The 26653-nt window shown below is 42.0% G+C and overlaps 1 protein-coding gene across 4 annotated transcripts in view; it reads left to right on the forward strand.

Annotated features, from left to right (window-relative positions):
- The window catches only part of STXBP5 (syntaxin binding protein 5), a 546297-nt gene that overhangs the window by 285902 nt on the left and 233742 nt on the right, over nucleotides 1-26653 (forward strand). For all 4 annotated transcript variants that reach the window (XM_040350878.1, XM_040350875.1, XM_040350876.1 and 1 more), the window contains exon 9: nucleotides 21973-22051. In XM_040350878.1, coding sequence (XP_040206812.1) covers nucleotides 21973-22051 — 79 coding nt within the window. The remainder of the gene's footprint in view (nucleotides 1-21972; nucleotides 22052-26653) is intronic.

Below are 26653 nucleotides of genomic sequence, written 5' to 3' on the forward strand. Positions count from 1 at the left end.
AAGTACCCATACATCTTTATGTTGATTACACAGAATGGTCTATTAATTCTTATACATTGTATAACCTGGTCTCAATTTGTAGCTAAGGGCGAATTGTATATGACCTCTGCTTTTGCCTGAGCCTGATGCAAGGATTTTGTGGTTTTTAATTGAAGCAATAATAGAATGAAGGCATATGGATTCATGTTGTTGATTTATCCAATATTCCCCTGCTGGATTTAAGGGTATCCTGTCAGCGTGTCAAGTGTAATGGGCAAGTTTAAAGCTCATTAACTCAGTGCATCAAAGTCTTCAAAGCTAGATGTTTGCATTAACCACTTAAGGTCCACCCTATAGTAGTTTTACTGCTACATGGAGGCACCTCTGCGCCTGATACACGATCCGACATTTCCGGGTAGGGGCACGCATGCAGTTCGCTCCTGCTGTGATTATACACAGCGGGAGCAGATCAGCAGGTACTGTGCACTCTGTTTGCCGGCACCTACCGATCGTCGGGCACAGAGGCAGAATGGAGATCTGCCTATGTAAACAAGGCAGGTGGCTGTTCTGAAATCTGTGTCCCTGCAAAGCAGGACATTTTATTTCATGTCTTCCCCTAGTAAAAGCACCTCCCACAGTGTAGTGTAAAACTGGCTAGGCACACAGTTAACCCATTGATCGCCCCTGATGTTAACCTCCTCCCAGCCATTGTCATTAGAACAGTGATGGTTCCTTTTTATTTTTTTTTAGCACTGATCACCATATTGATGTCACTGGTCCCCAGTGCCACGTTTTGCTGTGTTTGCATTTAGAAGAGTTTAACCACTTCCCGACTGCCGCATGTAGATATACGTCGGCAGAATGGCACGTACAGGCACATTGGCCTCGGGGAGCGATCCGGGACGACGGCGCAGCTATTCGTTTATAGCCGCTCCGTCGCGATCGCTCCCCAGAGCTGAAGAACGGGGAGAGCCGTATGTAAACACGGCTTCCCCGTGCTTCACTATGGCGCTGCATCGATCGAATGATCCCTTTTATAGGGAGACTCGATCGATGACGTCAGTCCTACAGCCACATCCCCCTACAGTTGTAAACACACACTAGGTGAACACTAAATCCTACAGCGCCCCCCTGTGGTTAACTCCCAAACTGCAACTGTCATTTTCACAATAAACAATGCAATTTAAATGCATTTTTTGCTGTGAAAATGACAATGGTCCCAAAAATGTGTCAAAATTGTCCGAAGTGTCCGCCATAATGTCGCAGTCACGAAAAAAATCGCTGATCGCCGCCATTAGTAGTAAAAAAAATAATAATTAATAAAAATGCAATAAAACTATCCCCTATTTTGTAAACGCTGTCAATTTTGCGCAAACCAATCGATAAACGCTTATTGCAATTTTTTTTATACCAAAAATAGGTAGAAGAATACGTATCGGCCTAAACTGAGGAAAAAAAATGTATATATGTTTTTGGGGGATATTTATTATAGCAAAAAGTAAAAAATATTGAATTTTTTTCAAAATTGTCGCTCTATTTTTGTTTATAGCGCAAAAAATAAAAACCGCAGAGGTGATCAAATACCACCAAAAGAAAGCTCTATTTGTGGGGAAAAAAGGACGCCAATTTTATTTGGGAGCCACGTCGCACGACCGCGCAATTGTCTGTTAAAGCGACGCAGTGCCGAATTGTAAAAACCCCTTGGGTCATGTAGCAGCATATTGGTTCGGTCCTTAAGTGGTTAAAGAAAAAATAAAAAAATAATTTGTTTTTTGGGCCCAGAAACGCCTATAAACTAAGCACTGCTAAACTTGTGTTACTGTGTTTAATCATGTTTGGCGTCTGAAACTTGGAAATCTTCTGCGTCTGAACCCATTTTTTTGCTTTCAAAGAGACGCTGTTAAACGCAACTGCCTAAAAACAGCAATAAACGAGACTGTGTACATGGTCACATAGGATAACATTGAATGAGTTCAGGGGCAGTTGAAAAAAACGTCCAACTACCTCTGAACATACGTTTAGCAGCGTCCTGTGTACATGGGGCCATAATGTCCCTTAGCCAAAACAGGAAGTGAGTTGAATTTCCCCCCCAAAGTGACAGAGTCCCTGGTTGTCAACAAGGATCAACAGAACTAGTGTCCCCATTAAGTACCCGTTACACACTACAGGAATGTCCTCCAGATGCGTTTCTGCATGTGTGTTTTTAACACCCTTTTAATGCATTCCAGTGCATTTTTGATGCATTTCCAGATGCCTTTTTTTTTTTCCTGTTGTTTCCCCCCACTGTACTGGGGTCTGGTGCATTTTTGATGCCATTTAACACATTGCAGTATAGTTCTGTGCATGAAAAAGCTGTGTTTTTTTTTTTTTTTTTAAACTGAACAGTACTGCACTGGTGTTATCTATGCCATTCTAAAACTTATAACCTACTCTTCATGCATTTTTGATGCAGAAAAAAAGGACTGCACTGCAAAACGGGTGTGAACGGGCCCTGAAAGATTTCCCCTGTATTAGAGCTGCACAAATAATGGTTATAAAATTGCGATCTCGATTCAAACAGTAAACAGAGCAGAGCCGTTCTCTACTCAGAGCTGTCAAAAAAAAAAAGTGCTGAGAGATAGAGAAGAGATGCTCTGTATCATTTCATTTTTAGATCAAAGGGATAAACTTTGGTCTGTAAATGAGGTCAGGTTGACTACTTCAAGACCAGACCTTTCTGACACTTTTGCTTACAAGTTAAAATCAGTATTTTTTTGCTAGAAAACTTAGAACCCCCAAACATTATATATACAGTTGTGCTCGTAAGTTTATATACCCTGGCAGAATTGGATTTCTTGGCCATTTTTTAGAGAATATGTATGATAATACAAAAACATTTCTTTCACTCATGGTTAGCGTTTGGCTGATTTTTTTTTTGTGATATTCATATTCTCTGAAAAATGGCCAAGGGTATGTATACTGTGTGTATGTGTGTGTGTGTGTGTGTGTGTGTGTGTGTATATATATATATATATATATATATGTGTGTGTGTGTGTGTGTGTGTGTGTGTGTGTGTGTGTGTGTGTGTGTGTGTGTGTATATATATATATATATATATATATATATATATATATATATATATATATATATCACACAGTGGGGATCAAAAGTTTGGGAACCCCAGGTAAAAATTTGTATTAATGTGCATAACGAAGCCAAGGAAAGATGGAAAAATCTCCAAAGGGCATCAAATTACAGATTAGACATTCTTATAATATGTCAAAAAAAAGTTAATTTTATTTCCATCATTTACACTTTCAAAATTACAGAAAAAAAATGGTGTCTGCAAAAGTTTAGGCACCCTGCAGAGTTAATATCTTGTACTGCCCCCTTTGGCAGGTATCACAGCTTGTAAACGCTTTTTGTAGCCAGCCAAGCGTCTTTCAATTCTTGTTTGAGGTATCTTTGCCCATTCTTCCTTACAAAAGTCTTCCAGTTCTTTGAGATTTCTGGGCTGTCTGTCACGCACTGCTCTTTTAAGGTCTATCCATAGATTTTCAATTATGTTGAGGTCAGGAGATTGTGAAGGCCATGGCAAAACCTTCAGTTTACGCCTCTTGATGTAATCCCCCGTGGATTTTGAGGTGTGTTTAGGATCATTATCCATTTGTAGAAGCCATCCTCTCTTTAACTTCAGCTTTTTCACAGATGGCGTCAAGTTACCATCCAAAATTTGCTGAAATGTTATTGAATCCATTTTTGCTTCTACTCGTGAAATGTTCCCTGTGCCACTGGCTGCAATACAACCCCAAAGCATGATTGATCCACCCCCATGCTTAACAGTTGGACAAAGGTTCTTTTCATTAAATTCTGTGCCCTTTCTTCTCCAAATGTACCTTTGCTCATTCCGGCCAAAAAGTTCTATTTTAACCTCATCAGTCCACAGAACTTGTTTCCAAAATGCATCAGGCTTGTCTATATGTTCATTTGCAAAGTTCAAACGCTGATTTGTGTGGTGAGGACGTAGAAGAGGTTTTCTTCTGATGACTTACATGAAGACCATATTTGTACAAGTATCTCTTTATAGTGGAATAGTGTACCACAACTCCAGTGTCTGCCAGATCTTTCTGGAGGGATCGTGCAGTCAAACGTGGGTTTTGAATTGCTTTTCTCACAATCCTGCAAGCTTTTCTGTCTGAAATTTTTCTTGGTCTTCCAGATCTTGCTTTAACTTCCACTGTTCCTGATGACTGCCATTTCTTAATTACATTCCGAACAGAGGATATTGACATCTGAAAACGCTTTGCTATCTTCTTATAGCCTTCTCCAGCTTTGTGAGCGTCAACTATTTTCATCTTCAGTTTTCTAGACAACTGCTTAGAAGAACCCATGGTGCTGATTGTTGGGGCAAGGTCAGATGAGTCTGGGCATTTAAAACCTTTGAGATTGACATCACCTGGTTTTCCCAAACGATGTTTGAGAACAATCCATGACACTGGCAGGTCTCAGTTTTGCAAAGGGGGCAGTGCATGCTATAAATTCTGCAGGGTGCCCAAACTTTTGCAGATGCCATTTTTTTGTTTTCTGTAATTTTGAAAGTGTAAATGATGGAAATAAAATCTAACTTTTTTTTTGACATATAAGAATGTCTTATCTGTAATTTTATGCCTTTTGGAGATTTTTCCATCTTTCCTTGGCTTCGTTATGCACCTTAATACAAATTTTTACCTGGGGTGCCCAAACTTTTCAATCCCCACTGTATATATATGTGTGTGTGTGTGTGTGTGTGTGTGTGTGTGTGTGTGTGTGTGTATATATATATATATATATATATATATATATATATATATATATAGTGTGTATGTATGTGTATATATATATATACCCTAGAGAATAAAATGGTGATCATTGCAATATTTTGTCACACTTTTATTTGCGCAGCAGTCTTTCGAAAGCAATTTTTTGGGAAAAAATACACTTTTTCAATGAAAAAACAAAACCGTATAGTTAGCGCAATTTGTTTGTATAATGTGAAAGATGTTGCGTCACGAGAATCGTGCTCTTTATTCCAAGCAAAAAAAATGCGATTCTCATTTTATCCAAAATTGTATATATTTTTTTTTCTGGGGACAACTCAAAATTTGAGATTTTCTTTTACTTTCACTTTGGTGATGATGGTAAACATGACAAATGGAGAGGATGAATCTCCCACGTGGGACACAGATGGATGTTCTAATCCATCTCCACGCTATATCCAAAATGCTTTATGCTTTAAAGGGGGGTGGTAAAACCATGGCCGAACATCTTATATTTACTACCTACCAGCTGCAAATGTAAATGAGCCCCAAGTCTGTCTGAATTGTTTAACCTAACACTGCCTTTGGCCTTTCACAGAGTGGCTTGTTTTTCTGTCAATATTTGTTCTTTTAAAGTTTTATTTTCTCTGCTCCTAAAGTACACATTGTTTTTGTTTGTTTGAAAGCGGATGGTGTACCTAGCTGAATGCAAACACAACAGCGGAGTATTTTCCTAATGCATGTGCAAGGTCAAACTGAAAAGCCTGCTGCAGTGCTCAGCTGTGTAAGTTATAATTTATTGAAGGGCTAGCTGTCTTCCTTTCCAATCATGCTGCAGGAAGAGGCAAGCTGCACGGAGCATGTTTTCGAGGCGTTGAAAAGAAACTGGTGTGATCAAGAAGATGATGAAAAGATACAGATGTTATTGACAAGTACAGCAGGAGCACATAAAAGTTTAATTAAATACATTGCATAAAAGCGGCGGGATAGTGTCTCTTTTTCGCCAATAGAAGTTATGTTCGAGGAATAGAAACTGTAGATTTAAATACAAAAGAACAAAATGTGTTGCAAGTTTGTTTAAATGGAAGGCATAATCCTAGTAGAAATCTTGTCAGTATATAATGTTCTGTGCATTATGATAAACCTTACTACTTACCGTATTTATCTTTTTTGCCCTGAAAACAGAGGGTAAACCGTGCCTGCGTGTTATAAGCCAATATAATTTTTTTTTACCAACAGGGGGTGGGGATCAGGCGGTCCGCCTGGGGTGCCACCCATTGGGAGGGAATCAGGCCGGCCGCCCCTCCTTTTCTGGCCCTGGGACAGCGCGGCCAGCACATGCCAAACTCCATAAAACACAACTGCCAGCCCCCTCCCACACACCGCTCGTCCTGTGCCACTATCAGTGTAAATCTAAGCCCCCAAATCCCTCCACCAACACTGCATGTTCTGGCTGCTCTCCTCCTCCCGCTCTGCCCCCTCCACGAGTGTAGCTTTTAATTGGAGGAGGAGAGCGGTCATGTGACCGTCAATGAAAGAGAGGAGAGCAGTCACATGACTGGGTCCACGGCACCAATGGAGGTATGCCACAGCTCCGATCAACATCGAGTGACAAAAGGAGGAGCGGCGCATGAGAAGGGGCTGGCAGCGATGCCCTCTATACTCCAGAGCATGCTGGCAATCCAGACTGGGGGTCTCCTGGGAGTACAGAGGAGGAGGGCTTTATAAAGTCTGTGTGCTGTGCTGGGGGATCTGTGTGCTGTGCTGGGGGATCTGTGTGCTGTGCTGGGGGATCTGTGTGCTGTGCTGGGGGATCTGTGTGCTGTGCTGGGGGATCTGTGTGCTGTGCTGGGGGATCTGTGTGCTGTGCTGGGGGATCTGTGTGCTGTGCTGGGGGATCTGTGTGCTGTGCTGGGGGATCTGTGTACAATGCAGGGGGGTCTGTGTACAATGCAGGGGGGTCTGTGTAAAATGCAGGGGGTCTGTGTAAAATGTGGGGGGGGACCTGTGTACCATGCAGGGGGCTGTGGAAATTTTTTTTTCTGAAACGTCCCTTCTAAAGTTAAGGTGCGTGTTATACGCCGATAAATACGGTATGCCCGAATGTATTCTTATACAGGGTGTGATTAAATAGGGATGATGGGATTCTCTTTACCGTTCACCAGTTTTTGTTCTTTTAGGCCTGGTTCACACTGCCAGGGCCGGCACCAGGAATTATGGGGCCCCTTACACATTTTCAGGCATGGGCAGAGAACCGGGGGGTGCCACGAATATGGGGGGGGGGGTTGCCCTTACAAAAATAAATACAAAATATATATATATATATATATATATATATATAAAAAGGGGGTAGATATTTGGGCCCTTTAATAAAAAGAAAATATATATATATATATATATATAAAAAAGGGGGGGTTGCTATCTGGGGACCTCCAGGCATTTTTAATAAAAAAAAAAATATATATATATATATATATATATATATATATATATATATATATATATATATATATATATATATATATATATATATATATATATATTTTTTTTATAAAAAAGGGGGGTTGCCATCTGGGGACCTCCCGGGCCCCTTACAGGTGTACTGCCTGTACCCCCTGATGGTGGGGGTAAGACGTTTCTGTACTACTTTTTTCGATTTTGGCCCGTGATTTACATTGACATCTGTGCATGTCTCTAATCGTGGCCGGAATCGGGACTGCTAGCGGGAGTGAAATCAGCTGAACTCTCACGGCTTTCTTCCCGCAGCCCAGTGTAAACCTTCGCTTAGTGTCGAATACAAAAGTTCAGACAAGTCGACGTGTATTACAAAAACAAAGTCCTAAATATATGTAATGTCTCTCTCTATGCATTTTCAAAGCAGTGGTGTATGGACTCTTATGTAGACTGTAAGTAAGATATTTCTTATTACGATAATGGGAAAGGCACATATAGGAGACTAGGCACACTCCCCGAAACAGACAATATAGGAAAATCCCCCCCCAAGGGGTTTTTAAGCGGCAATATAACAAGGTCAAACCTTGACCTTGTTATATTGCTACTTAAAAACCCTTGGGGGAATTTTTCTATATTGGATATTATTTAGAGAGTTAGGTTGTCATAGCAGAAAAAAGTTTGGGAAGAATTTAGGAATAAATTTAGGAATACTGGGCCAGATTCACAGATAACTGCGGCAGCGTAACGTATCGTCTTTAAGTTACACCGCCGCAAGTTTTCAGCGCAAGTGCCTGATTCACCAAGCACTTGCGTGTAAACTTACGGCGGTGTAACGTAAAGCCGTCCGGCGCAAGCCCGCCTAATTCAAATGGGGCGTGTACCATTTAAATTAGGCACGCTCCCGCGCCAAACGTTTTGCGCATGCTCCGTTAGGAAATTTCCTGCCGTACTTTGCGTGAAATTACGGCGCCCCAACGTGTTTTTTGAACGGCGACGTGCGTAACGTAATTTCGTATTCCAGGACTTCTTACGCAAAAAAAATAATAATTTGACGCGGGAACGACGGCCATACTTTAACATGGAGGAGTAATTTTACCCCATGTAAATAGCACTCTTAACCTTACGACGCAAAAAAACGACGTAAGAGAATGCGACGAACGCGCGTACCTTCGTGGATCGCCGTAATCAGCTAATTTGCATACCCGACGCTGGAAAACGACGCAAACTCCACTCAGCGGCCGCCGGAGAATTCCACCTAAGATCCGAAGGCGTACGAAGCCGTATGCCTGTCGGATCTTAGCCAAAAGCCGTTGTATCTTTGTGTTTGAATGACAAATAAAGATACGACGCGGCAAATTATCAGTGTTAGAACGTTTTTACAGCTGAAAAACGTCTTTCAGAATCCACTAGGTTTTTTTTTGTTTTTTTTAACCCCTTCCCCGCCCCTAGTGTTAACCCCTTCACTGCCAGTGGCATTTTTATAGTAATCCAATGCATTTTTATAGCACTTATCGCTATAAAAATGCCAATGGTCCCAAAAATGTGTCAAAAGTGTCCGAAGTGTCTGCCATAATGTCGCTGTACCGAAAAAAAATCGCTGAACGGCCTAAACTGAGGAAATTTTTTTTTTTAATATATATATTTTTGGGGGATATATTATGGTAAAAAGTAAAAAATATTATTTTTTTTCAAAATTGTCGCTCTTTTTGTTTATAGCGCAAAAACTAAAAACCGCAGAGGTGATCAAATACCACCAAAAGAAAGCTCTATTTGTGGGAAAAAAAGGACGCCAATTTTGTTTGGGAGCCACGTCGCACGACCGTGCAATTGTCAGTTAAAGCGACGCAGTGCCGAATCGCAAAAAGTGGCCCAGTCATTGACCAGCAATATGGTCCGGGGCTGAAATGGTTAAAAAATAACAAAATGGTAAAGTTAGCCCAATTTTTGGGGATAATGTGAAAGATGATGTTACACCGAGTAACTAGATACATAACTTGTCACGCTTTAATATTGCACACACTCATGGAATGGCGCCAAACTTCGGGACTTAAAAATCTCCATAGGCGATGCTTGAATTGTTTTTTACAGGTTACCAGTTTAGAGGTACAGAGGAGATCTAGTGCTAAAAGTATTGCTCTCGCTCTAACGCACGCGTCAATACCTCACATGTGTGGTTTGAACGGCGTTTACATATGTGGGCGGGACTTACATGCATGTTCGCTTCTGAGTGCGAGCTACTAGGGACGGGGGCGTTTTATTTATTTTTATTTTTATTTATTTTTTTTACGTAATATTTTTTATTTTTACATTTTTTTGTCGCTTTTTTTTTTTCTTTATCACTTTTATTCCTATTACAAGGAGCGTAAACATCCCTAATTAGACCCCACATCTGTCCTTCAGGCTGGAAAGCATGAGATCGGGAAAAAAAAAAACACTGATCTCATGCTTTCAGCCGCGATTGCAGCTTTGTTTATGTTTTTAAATCTCTATGCTCCTCATTCGGCAGCAGACGATTCGTTCTCCGGGCCTCCGATGGCACGGGAGAGCCCGGAGATGTCCCCTCCCGTCGCCTGTAAGAACGATCAAGTGGTGGAACTGCCGCTATGCTCGTTCTTATGGTACGAGCAATCGCCAACTGTAAAAAAGGATATCTGAATGATGCCTGTAGCTGCACCCATCATTCAGATATCCCCCACTGAAGTCCAGGACGTCATATGACATCCTACGGTACGGAAATGGTTAAAACTTGTCTTGGAGTCAGGGCCGGTGCTACCACTAGGCAGCCGCCTAGGGCGCACTGGAGAGAGGCGGTGGCACTACCACCCAGGGCCCCAGGCAACCGGTGATCCAACTCCCTCTCAGCAACTAACTCAACAGGCAGCCGCTCCACTATAGAGTCCCTCCGTACAATGTTAGAGGCGCTGGCACAGCAGCGGTGGAGGAATGGAGGAAGAAAAGAAAACATCCCCTGCGCGCCCCTGATCATCACAGTGCCACTGGCAGTGAGTGTGACCTGTCTGTGTACCTGCGGTCACATCATTACCGTCCACAACCAGTCTGCCTCTGATGTACTGCTCCGCCTCCGCTACAGCCAGCTCTGCCTTTGCCTTTCTGCCCAGGAGGCCGCTCTCTCTCTCCTGTGTTTTTCCTATTGCGGCAGCCAGCGCAAGATTGACAGTACTCTGTCGCCGAGAACCAGATTGATGAGATCACGCTGAAAGTACAATAACGGCGCTCTCTCGTCCCCCCCTCTTTTCTGGGGCCGGCCAGGTTACGTGCTCGGATAATGGGTCTGGTGTGGATTTTTGGGGGAACTCCACGACATTTTTTTTTAAAAAAAATTGGGGTGGAGTTCCCCTTAAAATCCATATCAGACCTGTAGGGCCTGGTATGGATATTTGGGGGGAACCCCCACTTCATTTTTTTTTTCGGCGGGGTCCCTTTAATATCCAAATTTGGGGGGGGACCCCACACTTTTTTTTTTTTTTTAATGAATTTGCTCTGAATTGCCGGGAGCCGACAATTCATTATAGCCGCGAGTGATTTTTTAAATTACTTTTTTCCCTTCAGAATGTCATTTTGAGCAGGGACAGTTCTAAGTACGGGAAACATGTGCTATTTCACATGCTTACTTTACACCCCCCCCCCCCCTAGGTACAAAATTTAAAGGAATATTTCACTTTTATTGTTGCACTTTAAGCATTATTAAATTCACTGCTCCCGAAAAAACGGCCGTTTTAAAAAATAAAAAAAACATTGATGCATGTCCCCTGGGGCAGGACTCAGGTCCCCAAACACTTTTTAGGACAACAATTGGCATATTATCATTTAAAATGAACACTTTTGATTTCTCCCATAGACTTCTAAAGGGAGTTTGGTGGCAGCTTTACATATTAATTGCATTGCACTCGCTGCTACGCCGGTTCATGCGCCTAATTAAGGATTCATCCGGCGTGCCAATTAAGCCATGAACCGGCGCAGCGCATTGTTTTTAGTAAATCAGCCCCATGGTGTTTGAATACTCTGCTTGTGTCCTGTATTGTACTCCAAGATGGGAAATTTTTAAAGCAAGTCAAAATGTCTCTTTTTGCATAGGGAAGCTTTATAAATATCACATCATTTTGATAGATTTATGATGCAGGTTTGTTTGAAAATAAATGGACTTGTTTCACTATTGAAATCCTATTTTTGTCTGGCATTGGAAGAAACTAAAGGCTTGTTTATGGTTCCAATTAGATTGGGGGGAATACGTAAGCATTCCCATGGCAACAGGAGTGTCGTATGAAAATGGCGTTATGTCTTGTCTCATGGAGGGATGCTGCACAGATTGTTAATTGAGAGATAACTGCATATTGGTTGCCTGTCTGGCAATAGATCTGTAGTTGAAATGTTTTATTTTGGATTGATAATCTTGCGTATGTTGCCTGCCTCCAGTTGCCAGAGCTTAAAGTAGAACTAAGGTAAAACATGAAAAATCAATATGTGATGAAAGTAAATGGATGTACAATATATCTGCCCTTGTTTGTAATCTGAATGCAAGTAGATGGAGACATTCACCTGCTCCCCCTCCAGTTTCTCAGCTTCCTTATATTGTAAAAACAACAAAGCTTCCCTTTTCCAAATCTTTCCGTTGTCCCCTTTTGCGTTATGCCGTTGTTGGGAGACTACAGCGTGGCAACGGCGTAATGTCATTAGGGAGTGTTTTTTTAGACAGCACCAGTGTGCCAATTAACCTAGAAGATGCCAAGACACACCCGCTCTTTTCACACTGAGTCCACCTATGCCCTGCCCATGTCCCGCCTATGCCACTTTCCACTGCGATTGAGTCATGGGAACTCTAGTGCCCTGTGGGAGATGCGGAGTGGAAGACAATGATGTACTAGCTCTGCAAGACTCCTCCCAGCATCATTATCTGAATCCAGTGGCACAGGCTCAGAGGGCAGGTTACAGTAAGTATTTACAGGTGTTTGCTGAAGTCATTATAACTTGTATTATTACATTTGTTTCATTTTCATGAACTTTGATAATGATTCACAAAAATTGATAGGCTGCCTTAAGTTGTACTTTAATATATTTCTTCCTTTTTTCCTTATACTTGCTAATTCTTTAAATCCTTTACGATGTGTGTCGTATCTTCTGGTAGCTTGTGTACCATTTCTGCTTCAGAGTCTTATCTGGCTTTTTTTTAAGTCCATGACTCTGTGACTTACCTTTGTCCCTTCTATCCTTTCCTGATCCTTACACCCTCATGTTGTCTTCTTTTTTTTTTTTTACCTTTTTTGCTCCCTTTCAAATAATCACTGCATGGTATATAGCATCCAGGTTTATATCAGCATCAGAGGGGCCTGTATGCTGATGGTCCTCGTGCTGTAGGGATAGGTCTACTGCGACTGGCATCTTTTTGCGGGGGATAGGAGCATACATTTCTGTGTAATCACACAAAACAATAATAAAGAGCATAGTAGGTTTATGGTTTTGGACCTTAACCACTTGACTCTCACATCTGTTCATCCCTTATGGACGAGAGCAATTTTCATTTCAATGAGCCTGTTTGGCGATAATTATTACTTAAGATAACGTGTGTATGTGTGTGTATATATATACAGTACAGACCAAAAGTTTGGACACACCTTCTCGTTCAAAGAGTTTTCTTTATTTTCATGACTATGAAAATGGTAGATTCACACTGAAGGCATCAAAACTATGAATTAATACATGTGGAATTATACATAACAAAAAAGTGTGTAACAACTGAAAATATATTTCATATTCTAGGTTCTTTAAAGTAGCCACCTTTTACTTTGATTACTTCTTGGCATTCTCTTGATGAGCTTCAAGAGGTTGTCACCTGGCGCAGCACCCCATCACTCTCCTTCTTGGTCAAATAGCCCTTACACAGCCTGGAGGTGTGTTTGGGGTCATTGTCCTGTTGAAAAATAAATGATGGTCCAACTAAACGCAAACCGGATGGAATAGCATGCCGCTGCAAGATGCTGTGGTAGCCATGCTGGTTCAGTATGCCTTAAATTTTGAATAAATCCCCAACAGTGTCACCAGCAAAGCACCCCCACACCATCACACCTCCTCCTCCATGCTTCACAGTGGGAACCAGGCATGTAGAGTCCATCCATTCACCTTTTCTGCGTCGCACAAAGACATGGAGGTTGGAACCAAAGATCTCAAGTTTGGACTCATCAGACCAAAGCACAGGTTTCCACTGGTCTAATGTCCATTCCTTGTGTTCTTTAGCCCAAACAAGTCTCTTCTGCTTGTTGCCTTTCTTTAGCAGTGGTTTCCTAGCAGATATTCTACCATGAAGGCCTGATTCACACAGTCTCCTCTTAACAGTTCTAGAGATGTCTGCTGCAAATAGTGGCTGAAGAACCTAGAATATGAAATATATTTTCAGTTGTTTCACACTTTTTTGTTATGTATAATTCCACATGTGTTAATTCATAGTTTTGATGCCTTCAGTGTGAATCTACAATTTTCATGGTCATGAAAATAAAGAAAACTCCTTGAATGAGAAGGTGTGTCCAAACTTTTGGTCTGTACTGTGCGTGTGTGTGTGTGACATACATATATATATATATATATATATATATATATATATATATATATATATATATGTGTATGTGTGTGTGTGTGTGTGTGTGTGTGTGTGTGTGTGTATATATATATATATATATATATGTGTGTGTGTATATATATATATATATATATATATATATATATATTAGGGGTGCAACGGATCAGAAAACTCACGGATCGGATCGATCCTCGGATCAGGAGTCACGGATCGGATCATTTTCGGATCGGCAAAAAAAAAAAGACAAATCTTGTTACACCCACCAGAGTTTTAGATTTAATAGTTATTCTCAACACAAAACGGAGCTTATGTTCTTAAATACAGTGTTTGGAAATCCGACGGACTGTTTATTGCTAATGTGACAGAACACCTCTGATTTTCACATTAAATTTAACATTTAAACAGTCCGTCGGATTTACAAATACTGTATTTAAGCGTATAAGCTCCGTTTTGTGATGAAAATAACTGAATCTAAAACTCTGTTGGGTGTAATAAAAGATGTCCACTTGCCCCCTAATCACATTCACTGTCATTACTCCGGTGTCACCCCCAACCCCCTCCTCTGGTGTACAGACAGCCATGCTCCCCGGGTGATGGTGTAGCTCCTACCTGCAGGTGCAGAGCTCACAGATGATGTCTCCACATGTCTGCAGGCAGTCCTGGGTCTGTAGTGAGCGCGCTGTGGCGGGGAGGCGTGTCACGCTGGGCTCTGACAAGCACACGGGGGTGGGGCAAGATGACCCGTTTGGATCACGGATCGGTGACGATCCGTTGCACCCCTACCTTAGACCCAGAGCTGGGATGGACTTCTCGATCACATAGTTGCTGGGATTGGCCATCACATGATCAGGAGCTCATCCTGGAAATCGTAGAGTGTCTGTGACAGTGCGGTCACCTGGGTGATAGAGAGCACAGTGAGCACGCTCTCATTACAGAAACCTCGGCTGTCATGTGTGCGCTACGATTCGCCATCCCCACCACCCCACGTGTGTCACATTATTAGCAACAGGTTAAAGGAGAACTCAAATAACAGTAACAGACATATAGGGAGAGGGGTCACTACATGGGACTCTCATATCACAGGACAGGATGACTGGAGGACTCCTATACAAAGTCACTACTCACCTGTAGATAAGTCTGAGAGTGTGAGGTGCCCCCTAATGGAGGAATGCATTACTGAAGATGAGGGGAGCACTCTTCCACCTCAGGGGAAAGAAGAGGCTCTGGGCAGGGCGTGTGACACGGAGCTATGCCAGTCTGAGCGGCCACCACACACACAGAACTACACCGAGGACCGGGTAAGACTGGAGCGGTCTATGGAGGTGAGCTGACCGTGCGCCCCCCCCCCCTCAAGCCACCCGCTACACACAGGGAGCGCCGAGTAACTACAACTCCACACTCGGCTACTTCCGGCAACAACCCCGCCCACGCCCTCCTCCAGCCGGCTCCGCCAATCACAACGGAGCGCCAGGAGGGACACTTCCAGCCCCGCTCTGTGATTGGTTTTCCGCCCAGTGAGCGCTGGGTTTGTCTCTCGGGTACACATACGTTGGAGGTGACACACGATGGCGGCCAATCCGTGAGCGCTCCGCGGATCGCGTGGTGTGCCGATCCGAAAGGGGTGACCCGTTCGGATCACGGATCGGTGACGATCCGTTGCACCCCTAATATATATATATATATATATATATATGTATATATAATAATTTTTTATATATTTTTTTAAGGACAAACAAGGCTTTCTTTTTGTGAATATTGTCCTGCAACAGTGATTTTTTTTCAGCAGTGTTCGTTTAAAAATAGTGTTACTGCACATAAGTGTGCATTTTATTCAGCAATTTGACCTGTTTAACCACTTCAGCCCCGGAAAAATTGACCGGAGCATTTCTTTTTGCTATTCGGCACTGCATCAATTTAACTGACAATTGGGAGGTTGTACCCGTACAAAATTGTCGTCCTTTTTTCCCCACAAATAGAACTTTCTTTTGGTGGTATCTGATCACCTCTGCATTTAAAATTTTTTGCGCTATAAACTAAAAAAGAGCGTCAATTTAAAAAAAAACACTATTTTGTACTTTTTGCTGTAATAGCCCCAATTTTTATTAAAAAAGCAATTTTTTTCCTATGTTTAGTCCGATATGTATTCTACATTTTTTGGTAATAAAAATCGCAAATAGCGTATATTGATTGGTTTGAGCAAAAGTTATAGCGTCTACAAAATGGGGAATAGATTTATGGCCTTTTTATTATTTAATTTTTTACTAGTAATGGCAATCTGCAGTTTTTAGCAGTACTGTGACATTATGGCAGACACATCTGACACTTTTGACACATTTTTGGGACCATTGCCATTTATACAGCGATTAGTGCTATAAAAATGCACTGATTACTTTGTAAATGTCAATGGCAGGGACATGCCTCTCAGCATATAGCTTGGGGGTTCTACTTTCAAAAAGGGGTCATTTGGGAGGGGGTGTGCTATCTTGGCACTTTATGGCCTCTGGAACTGATAGGTAGTAAAATCACCATTTTACGCCCTTAGAAAGCCTGAAGGCTGATTTATCCCTAGGATTTAGCATAAAATGTGTGAGAAATGAACATGCAGTATAGATCATGATTACAAGGCATCGGTTTTTATGTGGCACAGACCCTGTAGGTGACAATATTTTTCTGACAGGATACATTGGCGAAGTTATATCATATTACGCAACCTACATACCTATTTTTCCCTAATATAATGCCCATGGAGTGGCGAAAACATCAGCAATGTATTTGCTTGTACACAGTCTGTAAGTTATGCATATTTTACAGCATCAGCAGCACCTGATTGAAAGATGTGAAGTTTGTGTAAATTCACATTTACCATATAAGCAGGTGTGTGGTGCTTAACCTACATCTCCTGTTATGCTGAATCATATGAATATAGCGTATGACTATGTACTTACTTAAAGCAGACCTTCAGTCATTTTTTCATCTTTCCATTTATTACATTTTTTGCTCTTGTTATTTTTACTTTGGATAGTAAAAAAAAAATTCTGCCAGTAAAGCCTTAGGCCCCATACACACTGGAGCTGATAAACTAAAGTTTGTTGGAGTTTGGGTGTTTTTTTTTTTTTGTTTTTAACCACTTAGGAACTGCCTAACGCCGATATACATCGGCAAAATGGCACGGCTGGGCGCAAGCACGTTGCCCTTTAAGAGCCCAGCTGTGGGTCGCACGCGCAACCCAGTTCGAAGCTCCGTGATCGGTCGCCGCCCGTGTCCCACGATCGGGTCACAGGAGCTGAAGAATGGGGAGAGGTGAGTGTAAACACATTTTCCCCGTTCTTCTCTGTGGCAGTCACTGATAGTCTGTTCCCTGATATAGGGAACGACTATCAGTGATGTCACGCGTCCAGCCACGCCCCCCTACAGTAAGAATCACTCCCTTAGGGCACACTTAACCCCTTAGCGCACCCTAGTGGTTAACCCCTTTACTGCCATTGTCATTTTCACAGTAATCAGTGCATTTTTGACAATGGTCCCAAAAATTTGTCAAAAGTGTCCGATATGTCCGCCATAATGTCGCAATCACGAAAAAAATTGCCGCCATTACTAGTAAAAAATTTTTTTTTATAAAAATGCCATAAAACTATCGCCTATTTTGTAAACGCTATAACCTTTGTGAAAACCAATAAATAAACGTTTATTGTGATTTATTTTTACCAAAATGGAAGAATATGTATCGGCCTAAACTGAGGGGAAAAATATATATATATATATATATTTTTTGGGGATATTTATTATAGAAAAAAGTAAAAAAATATTGTTTTTTTTTTCAAAATTGGCGCTCTATTTTTGTTTATAGCGCAAAAAAAAAAAAAACGCAGAGGTGATCAAATACCACCAAAAGAAAGCTCTATTTGTGGAAAAAAAATTACGCCAATTTTTTGTTTGGGAGCCACGTCCCACGACGTGCAATTGTCAGTTAAAACGGTGCAGTGCGGAATCGCAAAAAGGGGCAAGGTCCTTAACCTGCATAATGGTCCAGGTCTTAAAGGGGTTGTAAATGTTCATTTTTTATTTTCTAAATAGGTTCCTTTAAGCTAGTGCGTTTACCTTTTCCTTCAATTTCCCTTCTAAATGTTTTTTTTCTTTGTCTGAATTTCTCACTTCCTGTTCCTCCTCAGTAAGGTGTTCAGTAAGCTGTTCTAAATGACAAAAAAACATTTAGAAGGGAAATCGAAGGAAAAGGTAAGTGAACCAACAATGCACTAGCTTAAAGAAACCAATTTCGAAAATAAAAGACGAACCTTTACAACCCCTTTAAAGCGGGAGTTCACCCATTTATACATTTTTTTTTTCTCCCCTTAGCTTCCTGCTCGTTCGGTCTAGGGGAATCGGCTATTTGTATTAAAATATGAGCAGTACTTACCCGTTTTCGAGCTGCATCTTCTTCCGTCGCTTCCGGGTATGGGTCTTCGGGAGCGGGCGTTCCTTCTTGATTGACAGCCTTCCGAGAGGCTTCCGACGGTCGCATCCATCGCGTCACTCGTAGCCGAAAGAAGCCGAACGTCGGTGCGGCTCTATACTGCGCCTGCGCACCGACGTTCGGCTTCTTTCGGAAAATCGTGACGCGATGGATGCGACCGTCGGAAGCCTCTCGGAAGACTGTCAATCAGGAAGGAACGCCCATTCCCGAAGCCCATACCCGGAAGCGACGGAGAGGATGCATCTCGTAAACGGGTAAGTACTGCACATATTTTAAAATAAATAGCCGATTCCCCTAGTTAAAACGAGCAGGAATCTAAGGGGGAAAAGTGCCCTCTAAGGGTGAACCCCCGCTTTAAGTGGTTAAGTGTTGCAGCACACTTTTTTTTTCCTAAATGGGAGTCTCTAGTTCTACGTAAATTGCTTATAAATATAGAAAATTGTTTGGGCTGAAGAGGGGAAGTTTGCCCTTGAAAAAATGTTAGTGCAAATCCATATCACAGACCTTACTACAAAGCCAAACAATTACACAAAAATGTGACCACCTATAAAATTCAGGGATTTGTTTTGGTAATCTGAAATTTCAACTCACTTGTGATTATCCAGATTCTCCTTTTTTGTGAAGTGAAAGTTTCAATTTTGACTTTGCAAAATGACACTTTTCTGTAATGAATCATTTGGCATATTGATGAGTAGCAATTTACAAAATGCATTAACTTGTCACTTTCAAAACTTCTGTATTCTTCACTTGCTAATAGACTCTAGAATAATGTTTATGCTGTCAGTCTGAGCTGCATAAAAGTCAAGAGTTACATTTTTACATAATTTGTTGAGGTTTTACTGGTAACATTTGAGTTAACCTGTAAAATATTGTGAAGTTTTTCTGGAGTCATCCATATTGATCACAGTGGAGGCAGGGCCGGATTCCAGACAAGGCCACCGAGGCCAGGCCTCGGGCGGCAGTGGGTGCAGGGGCGGCGCTTAGGCTGCCTGCTCTGGGGCTGCTTTGGGCTAAGCTGTGGCTGCAGTGCAGTGCAGCGCTCTCCTCCTCCTCCACTACATGTTACACACACAGTCAGCGGGCATCTCCCACTGTGTGTCTCAGCTCAGTGTGAAAAGCTTGGCCGCTCTGTGAGAAATGTCCCGCTCTCCTCCTAGATCAGCTCGTGGTCTAGGAGGAGGACGGGACTTTTCTCACAACTGCAAACTTTTCACACTGAGCTCCGAGACACACATCGGAGATGCCCGCTGACTGTGTGTAATATCCAAGCACTGACTGTTGTGAGGATGCGAATATGGACACGGTGAGGCTGCGATTATGGGCAATGTGCTTTAAAATGCATGTTTTTTCCTTTTATGAACAAGATAATAATGACGTTATGCTGTTGGGCTGGTATAATAATGCTATGGGGCTGGTATGAGATTTTTTTCCAGGGCTGGTTTTTATTCCCAGGCGGCCCTGAACAGGGGGGTGAAAAAAATACTGTCGCCCCGGCCAGTGTCCTGCGCAGTACGAATCACAACGGGGCTGACGAAAATAGCCGAACATAAATAGCTCAGAGTCAGCTGAAGACTGCGCCTGTGCAATGACGACCATCTTGTGACAGACGCTGCCGCACACTCCTGATGCTTGTGCTACTCTGCAAGGGAGCTACAGAAGAGGCCGAGTTTTCTACTGATGTGCAGAGCTGATAACTTGGTCGTGCTTTTAGCAATATACTATACATCTTAGCGGGGTGTGTTTAAACAAATGAAGGGCAGCTTTTGCAATGTTGTTGGGAGTATATTGCTAATACCACCTCCAAGTTATCAGCTCTGCCCATCAATTGAAAAGTCTGCCTCTTCAGTAGCTATCCGCCCCTTAGACGATATAACAGTAATGCACCTGCCCCCTTGCAGAGTAGCACAACCATCGGGAGCGTGCGGCAGCGTCTGTCACAATATCGTCGTCATTGCGCAGGAGCTGTGTTCAGCTGACTGAGCGATTTATCTTCGGCTATCTCCGTCGGCCCACTATTTGTTCATACTGCATAATTTAATTGGGGGGGGGGGGGGGGGTTTGCGCATTGAAGGACCCAGCCTTGGGGTGGCAAAGGGAGTACATTCAGGCCTGAGTGGAGGTATGGTTTTTTTTAGGTTGAATATATTTTTTTTATTTTTGTTCCGGAAAATAAAATATCTGAACAATTTGGGATACAGAAAAAGAGGAAAGGGGGAAATAAAAAGGGATAATTGGTCTTCATCATGGTACCAAATTTTTCACAAATAGGAGTCCCAGATAAAAGAACCTATTGGTTTATCATCATATAGATGGAATGCAATTGAAAGAAGGAAAAATTGGGCAAAATACTAATTTTAATTGATATGAGTCCCGGTCATCAGTTCTAAATAAAGGAGACCAAATAAATCAAAAGTGGGCATAAGAGAGGAAGGCTTCATGTTGAAGCACACCCAATCTACTTGACCGTTTGCTACATGGTGATTTTTAATGTCCCTCTTACACCTTTTGATTAATTTCTTAGCTTCTAAGTTTTTTGGCGATAAATGGTTCCATGATTAACATGATTAAATCTTAGGCCCCTTTCACACGTGCGGACTCTTCAGATCTGCCTGTCAGACCTGAACGGGCGCTCCATGTACCTCCTATCGAGCATCGGATGTCTGCGGTGACATGTCCGCTGACATCCGATCAGCCCCGATCCGATCCACTAAAGTGTGACGGATGCAAACCCTATTTTTCATCCGTCTGGCAGATTGGATGAAAACAGACAGACAGTTAGTTTTCATCCGATTCCCCGCTCCCCCCCCCCTCATAGAGGAGAGCGGAGATCTGACTGGTCCGTCTCTGCACAGTGACAGACTAGTCATGCGCCGGCTCAGCGGGGATCAACGCAGCGATCCCTGCTAAGCAAGCGGATTTTCAAGAATGCATCCTCCCAGGATCCGCACGTGTGAAAAGGGGCCTTAGTACCTGGAATGGCTAATTAATATAACAGAACCATAACCACTTCTGCTCTGGAGCATCCTTTTGCACACATGTAAAAACCCCAGCACATAATGTTTTATATATATATATAAAATATATATATTATATCAATCAAAAAAAAAAAATATATATATATATATATATATATATATATATATATATATATATATATATATATATATATATATATATATATAATGTGTGTGTGTGTGTTTATTTTTTTTTTTATTTTATTTTTTTGAAAGCAGGGGGGCCCTGTAGAAAAAATTGATAATAATTTCAACTTATATTATTTGATTACATGCTTCTTTTGTACAAGGTAGCTAAAGCTAAAATACTGTCACCGTGATAACAATAAAAGCATTAGACAACAGATCTGTATTCGTTGATGAAATGTATTGTATGATGAGCCATATTTTCAATGGTTAACACATCAGCGATGTAAAGCTCTGAATGTTACCTTTTATTTTAAAACTACCAAATGGCAGGCAATATAAGATTATTTTTGTAATACACTATTTATATGTGTACAAATATCAATATGATGGCAAAGACTGTAACATTATAGATGTGAAATTGATGTGTTCAGCTGGAACGGTTTGACATGCAATTACATCATCAGTGTTTGCCCTCTATCTCTTTGAAATTGTGATTATTGTATTGTTGAATGTATATATGTATTTTCTATTTTTACATTAGTGTCATGTTTCTCTCCTAGGTAAACAGATAAAAGATGGAAAGAAGCCAGAACCATGCAAGCCTATCCTGAAAGTGGAATACAAAACGACAAGATATGGGTGAGCAATATTATATTTAATTCTCAACTGTACATAATTCTAAACAGTACAGTATAATGCCGCGTACACACAGTCGTTTTTCGTCATGAAAAAAAATGACATTTTTCAGCATGTCCAAAAAACATTTTTCCAACTTCATCATTAAAAACGACGTTGCCCACACACCATCGTTTTTGAAAAATTATGAACAAAGCGCGGTGACGTACAACACGTACGACGGCACTCTGAAGGGGTAGTTCTATTCGCCTTTGGGCTGCTTTTAGCTGATTCCGTGTTAGTAAAAGACGATTTTCGCTTTTTTGTCTGTTACAGCCTGATGAATGTGCTTACTCCATTATGAATGGTAGTTTTACCAGAATGAGCGCTCCCGTCTCATAACTCGCTTCTGGGCATGCGCAGGTTTAAATTGTTGTTTTAGCCCACACACGATCATTTTTTACAACTCGAAAAACGACATTAAAAAATGTAGCATGTTCAAATTTTTTTTTTTGTCGTTTTTCAGAAGCCGAAAAACGCTGTGAAGCCCACACACGATGATTTTAAATTACGTTTTTAAAAAATTCATTTTTTTTCATGCCGAAAAACGACCGCGTGTACGCGGCATAAGATTCTAGAAGTAACCATTTGACCTCATAGGTTTTATTTGCATTAAGTCTTCTAATTTATTGAACACTTTTAAAGCCAACCCCAAGCTTACCCTCCCCTATGTATATATACCTATATTTTGTCCTTGGCTGCATGACATCACAGGTCATCATCTTCTGGCAATGGGCGGGTCCTTAATGCTGCAGAGAGTGGCATCACATAATGACTTGGCACCAGACTCTGCAGCATTTTCCTGTGAGTCCAAAGTGGCTTCATTACTCATCCCCAGAGGTGGGTCCTTGGTGCCCTGGAATCGTAGTGGGTTAAATGACACTGAGCAGCATTCAACCTGTAAGACAGGCGTAGAATTGTATTGGAGTGGGAGGTTTTATTTTATTCTATGCTAGACTTTTTTTTTTATTGACGTTTGGCTTTTAAATAAAGAGATCCCTTCAAATATGTACAAGGATCTAAAGCAGGGGTCCACCTACAGTTTTTAAAGTATATTGTATTTTCATAACTATATGTGATTAACAATTGCAATACATATGTTAATGCTATAGAAATACAATTTTTCATGTCCTATGTCTTTATATTCTCCCCACATTTGCCTGCTGACCAAACTGTTTGGCAACATTGACGGTTGTAGGTTGGGGCAACCCATAACACTGCCACCACAGAGTGTGATAATGTGAAATCTATTTAAAAAAAATAATAATATGCAAGAGTCTGGAACACATGAACCGTTAGAGTTAATTGAGGTATATGGGAAGATGAAGCTCACCTCTCTGTTCTTGTGAAGACGGTACAAGGCATTGCATCTGCCACTACGTGGGCTTGCATCATGATTGACAGGATTCAGTTTTATTCCTTTCTTGAGTCACATGGGAGCTGTATGCAAAAGAGAATCTAATGCCAGAGTTGTGTGTGAATGGTAATTATACCATCTTGTACTTGGTAATGGTCAGAGTTGTCTAAATGCATCCTTTAATTGCTAGGATTGATGAGGCTTGTGGATAAACATAGAAACACGCCAGTGTTCAGAAAAATCTATATCAAAGAATGTGTCCTAATGGGTGCCAGTGTCCATTCCTGCACTCACCCCTGCAGTGTATGTCTGACAGCTTTGTGGGGAACTATATATACTGTATTTATTTGGCATATAACACTCATTTTTTTACCCTGAAAATAGTAAGGGTAAACTGGTACTTTTATCTCTATATATTTTCCATGGCAAATAACGTCTCTCCTAAAGTGGTTCTAAATAAAGGCTGATGTTTTTTTTACCTAAAAGCATTCTCTGCATTAAGGTAAAAAAACATGAGTGCAGATCCCCCCCACCCCCCACCCCCACCCTGAACCTGATCTTAATCCAGCGATGTGCACAAGAGCATTAGCTCTCTCTGCTCTCTCCCTCCTCATACACTCAGAGAGCAGCAGGTGACATTTTCTCCCGCTGCTGTCAGTCACAGCCAGTGAGGAGGGATTAAGGTCGAGCCACACTCTCTCTATGAACACACACACAGCCTGCTTGGAAGCAAGCCTGTAAAAGTGCCCCCCATAGCAAGCAGTTTGCTGTAGTGGTCACTCGGCAGGGGAAAAGTGACAGGAGTGCTTGCGGAAGACCTGAGAAGAGGAGGATTGGGACTGCTCCATGCAAAGCCGTTGCGCAGAGCAGGAAAGTCGAACATGTTTTGCTGGGAAAAAAAAGGGGGTTGCAATTACTTTAAGCCTGATTTACAACTTAATTTTAGATTAACCACTTGCCGCCCGCCAATGACAGATTTGACGACGGCAAAGTGGTTGTAGAATCCTGACCGGACGTCATATGACGTCCTCAGGATTCTGAGCCGCTGCGCGCCCCCGGGGGCGCGCACCGCGGCGATCGTTGTTGCGGGGTGTCAGTCTGACACCCCGCAACACCGATCTCGGTAAAGAGTCTCTCACGGAGACTCTTTACCACGTGATCAGCCGTGTCGAATCATGGCTGATCACGATGTAAACAGGAAGAGCTGTTGACGGCTCTTCCTCACTCGCGTCTGACAGACGCGAGTAGAGGAGAGCCGAACGGCTGCTCTCCTGACAGGGGGGGTTCGCGCTCATTGTTTATCAGCGCAGCCCCCCCTCGGATCGCCACATGGACCACCAGGGAAGCCCACCCTGGACCACCAGGGAAGGGCAGATCAGAAAAAAAAGGCTAAAAAAAAAAAATAAAAAAAAAGGACCGATCAAAAAAAAAAAAGGCAAAAAAAAAGGGCTGTAAAAAAAAAAGCATTAAAAAAAATATGATGCCAATCAGTGCCCACAAATGGGCACTGACTGGCAACATAGGTTAATCAGTGCCGCCCCAGTGTCCATCAGTGCCACCCTACAGTGTCCATCCATGCCCAGTGCCCACCTATCAGTGCCCATCTGTGCCACCCATAAGTAGCCATCAGTGCCACCCATAAGTGCCGCCCATGAGTGCCCATCTGTGCCGCCTATGAGTGCCCAGTGCTGCCTGTGTGTGCCCATCAGTGCCGCATGCGTGTGCCCATCAGTGCCGCCTATGTGTGCCCATCAGTGCCGCCTATGTGTGCCCATCAGTGTTTGGGTACAGTGTAGCATGACCGCGCAATTGCCATTCAAAGTGCGACAGTGCTGAAAGCTGAAAATTGGCTTGGGCGGGAAGGTGTATACGTGCCCTGTATGGAAGTGGTTAAATAGTTTGGGCCAAGCTGGCCCAAATGAACCCTTTCTCTCACTACCATGAGCGTTCTCTGGGTGTGCTGTATAAACTGTATGGAGCTGAAGCTACATACAGAATTACAGCACTGTGTTCGGGTGCATGACAAGCCCTTTGTCTCACACCTGAAACAAAATGGCATCTCAGTGGCCATTTATAGCCAGCTTTGCATTCTATCAATGAGCACAAAACTTTCTCTAATTGGCTTAGCTGAGTTGGAGATTGTGACATCATCATTCTGCCTTTCTGACTCAAAGAATACAAAGCTACCTATGAATGACTGAGTGCTGCTCTGACCAATGCTATTTCTTCTGGCTGTGAGACAGAAAGGTCTTGCATCGGGAACACAGTGCTGTATATACTGTATGTAGCCTCATCTACATACAGTTTATAAAGCACACTGTGGCTGCACATGAGGGAAATAGTTAATTGGGCCAGCTTAGCCCGAACAAACCGTTTAAACTTAAATTGAAGATGGAGATTAGCTTTAATTAACCCTCGTCATGCATAAATCCTGTGGACTAGTACTTTAAAATTGTTATATATTTTTATTTATGATGTGTTCATTTTCTATCAAAACTATTATCTCTTTAGAAATTTCTAACTGATCAATGGAAATAGATTTAGATTTAGACATCGCAAGTGATTTGCACCCGCACCACAGGTGCAGATCACATGCAATTTCTGTGTGATGCGTGTTCAGCCATACAGTTGTATGGCAGAACTCGCATTAGATTCACAGAAAAAAAGTTTCCCCCCCCCACACTGAAATCGGATCACGATCTGATTCCTGTGCACTCCAGTCTGTGAACCGATCTGGGGGTGTCATTAACAATGTTTTGATACCTGCAGCGGTTCGCAGAGAGCAGTGTGAACTGCATGTGGGGGTTATGCGATGCGGGTACCTGCGCTGTAATAGCATCGCACAAGTGTGAAAAGGGATCTGTTTGACCTAGTTCTTTAAGTTACAATTAAAACCAACTGATTGCAAAAGTATATACGCCATTTGATACACTTGAAAAATCATTGGTGATTATTTCCAAGTTACCCAATTTATAAAAATGGAGAGCCCCCATGTGTAGTCAAGGCGTTTGTAGTAGTTATAGTATAAATACTCTTGTATCTGAAATATTCAGCTTCTCTTAGGTTGCTGTGTGGTTGCCTGCCATGAAGACAAACCACTGACTGTAATTGTATACTCCAGTTTTAGTAAATCCCCCCCTTATAAATTAATGATCATTCAATCATGAACAGTTTAAAAAGGGGGTGAATACTTCTAGTAACTATTTGAG

Source organism: Rana temporaria, chromosome 4, assembly GCF_905171775.1.
Source record: "Rana temporaria chromosome 4, aRanTem1.1, whole genome shotgun sequence".
NCBI classification, from domain to species: domain Eukaryota; kingdom Metazoa; phylum Chordata; class Amphibia; order Anura; family Ranidae; genus Rana; species Rana temporaria.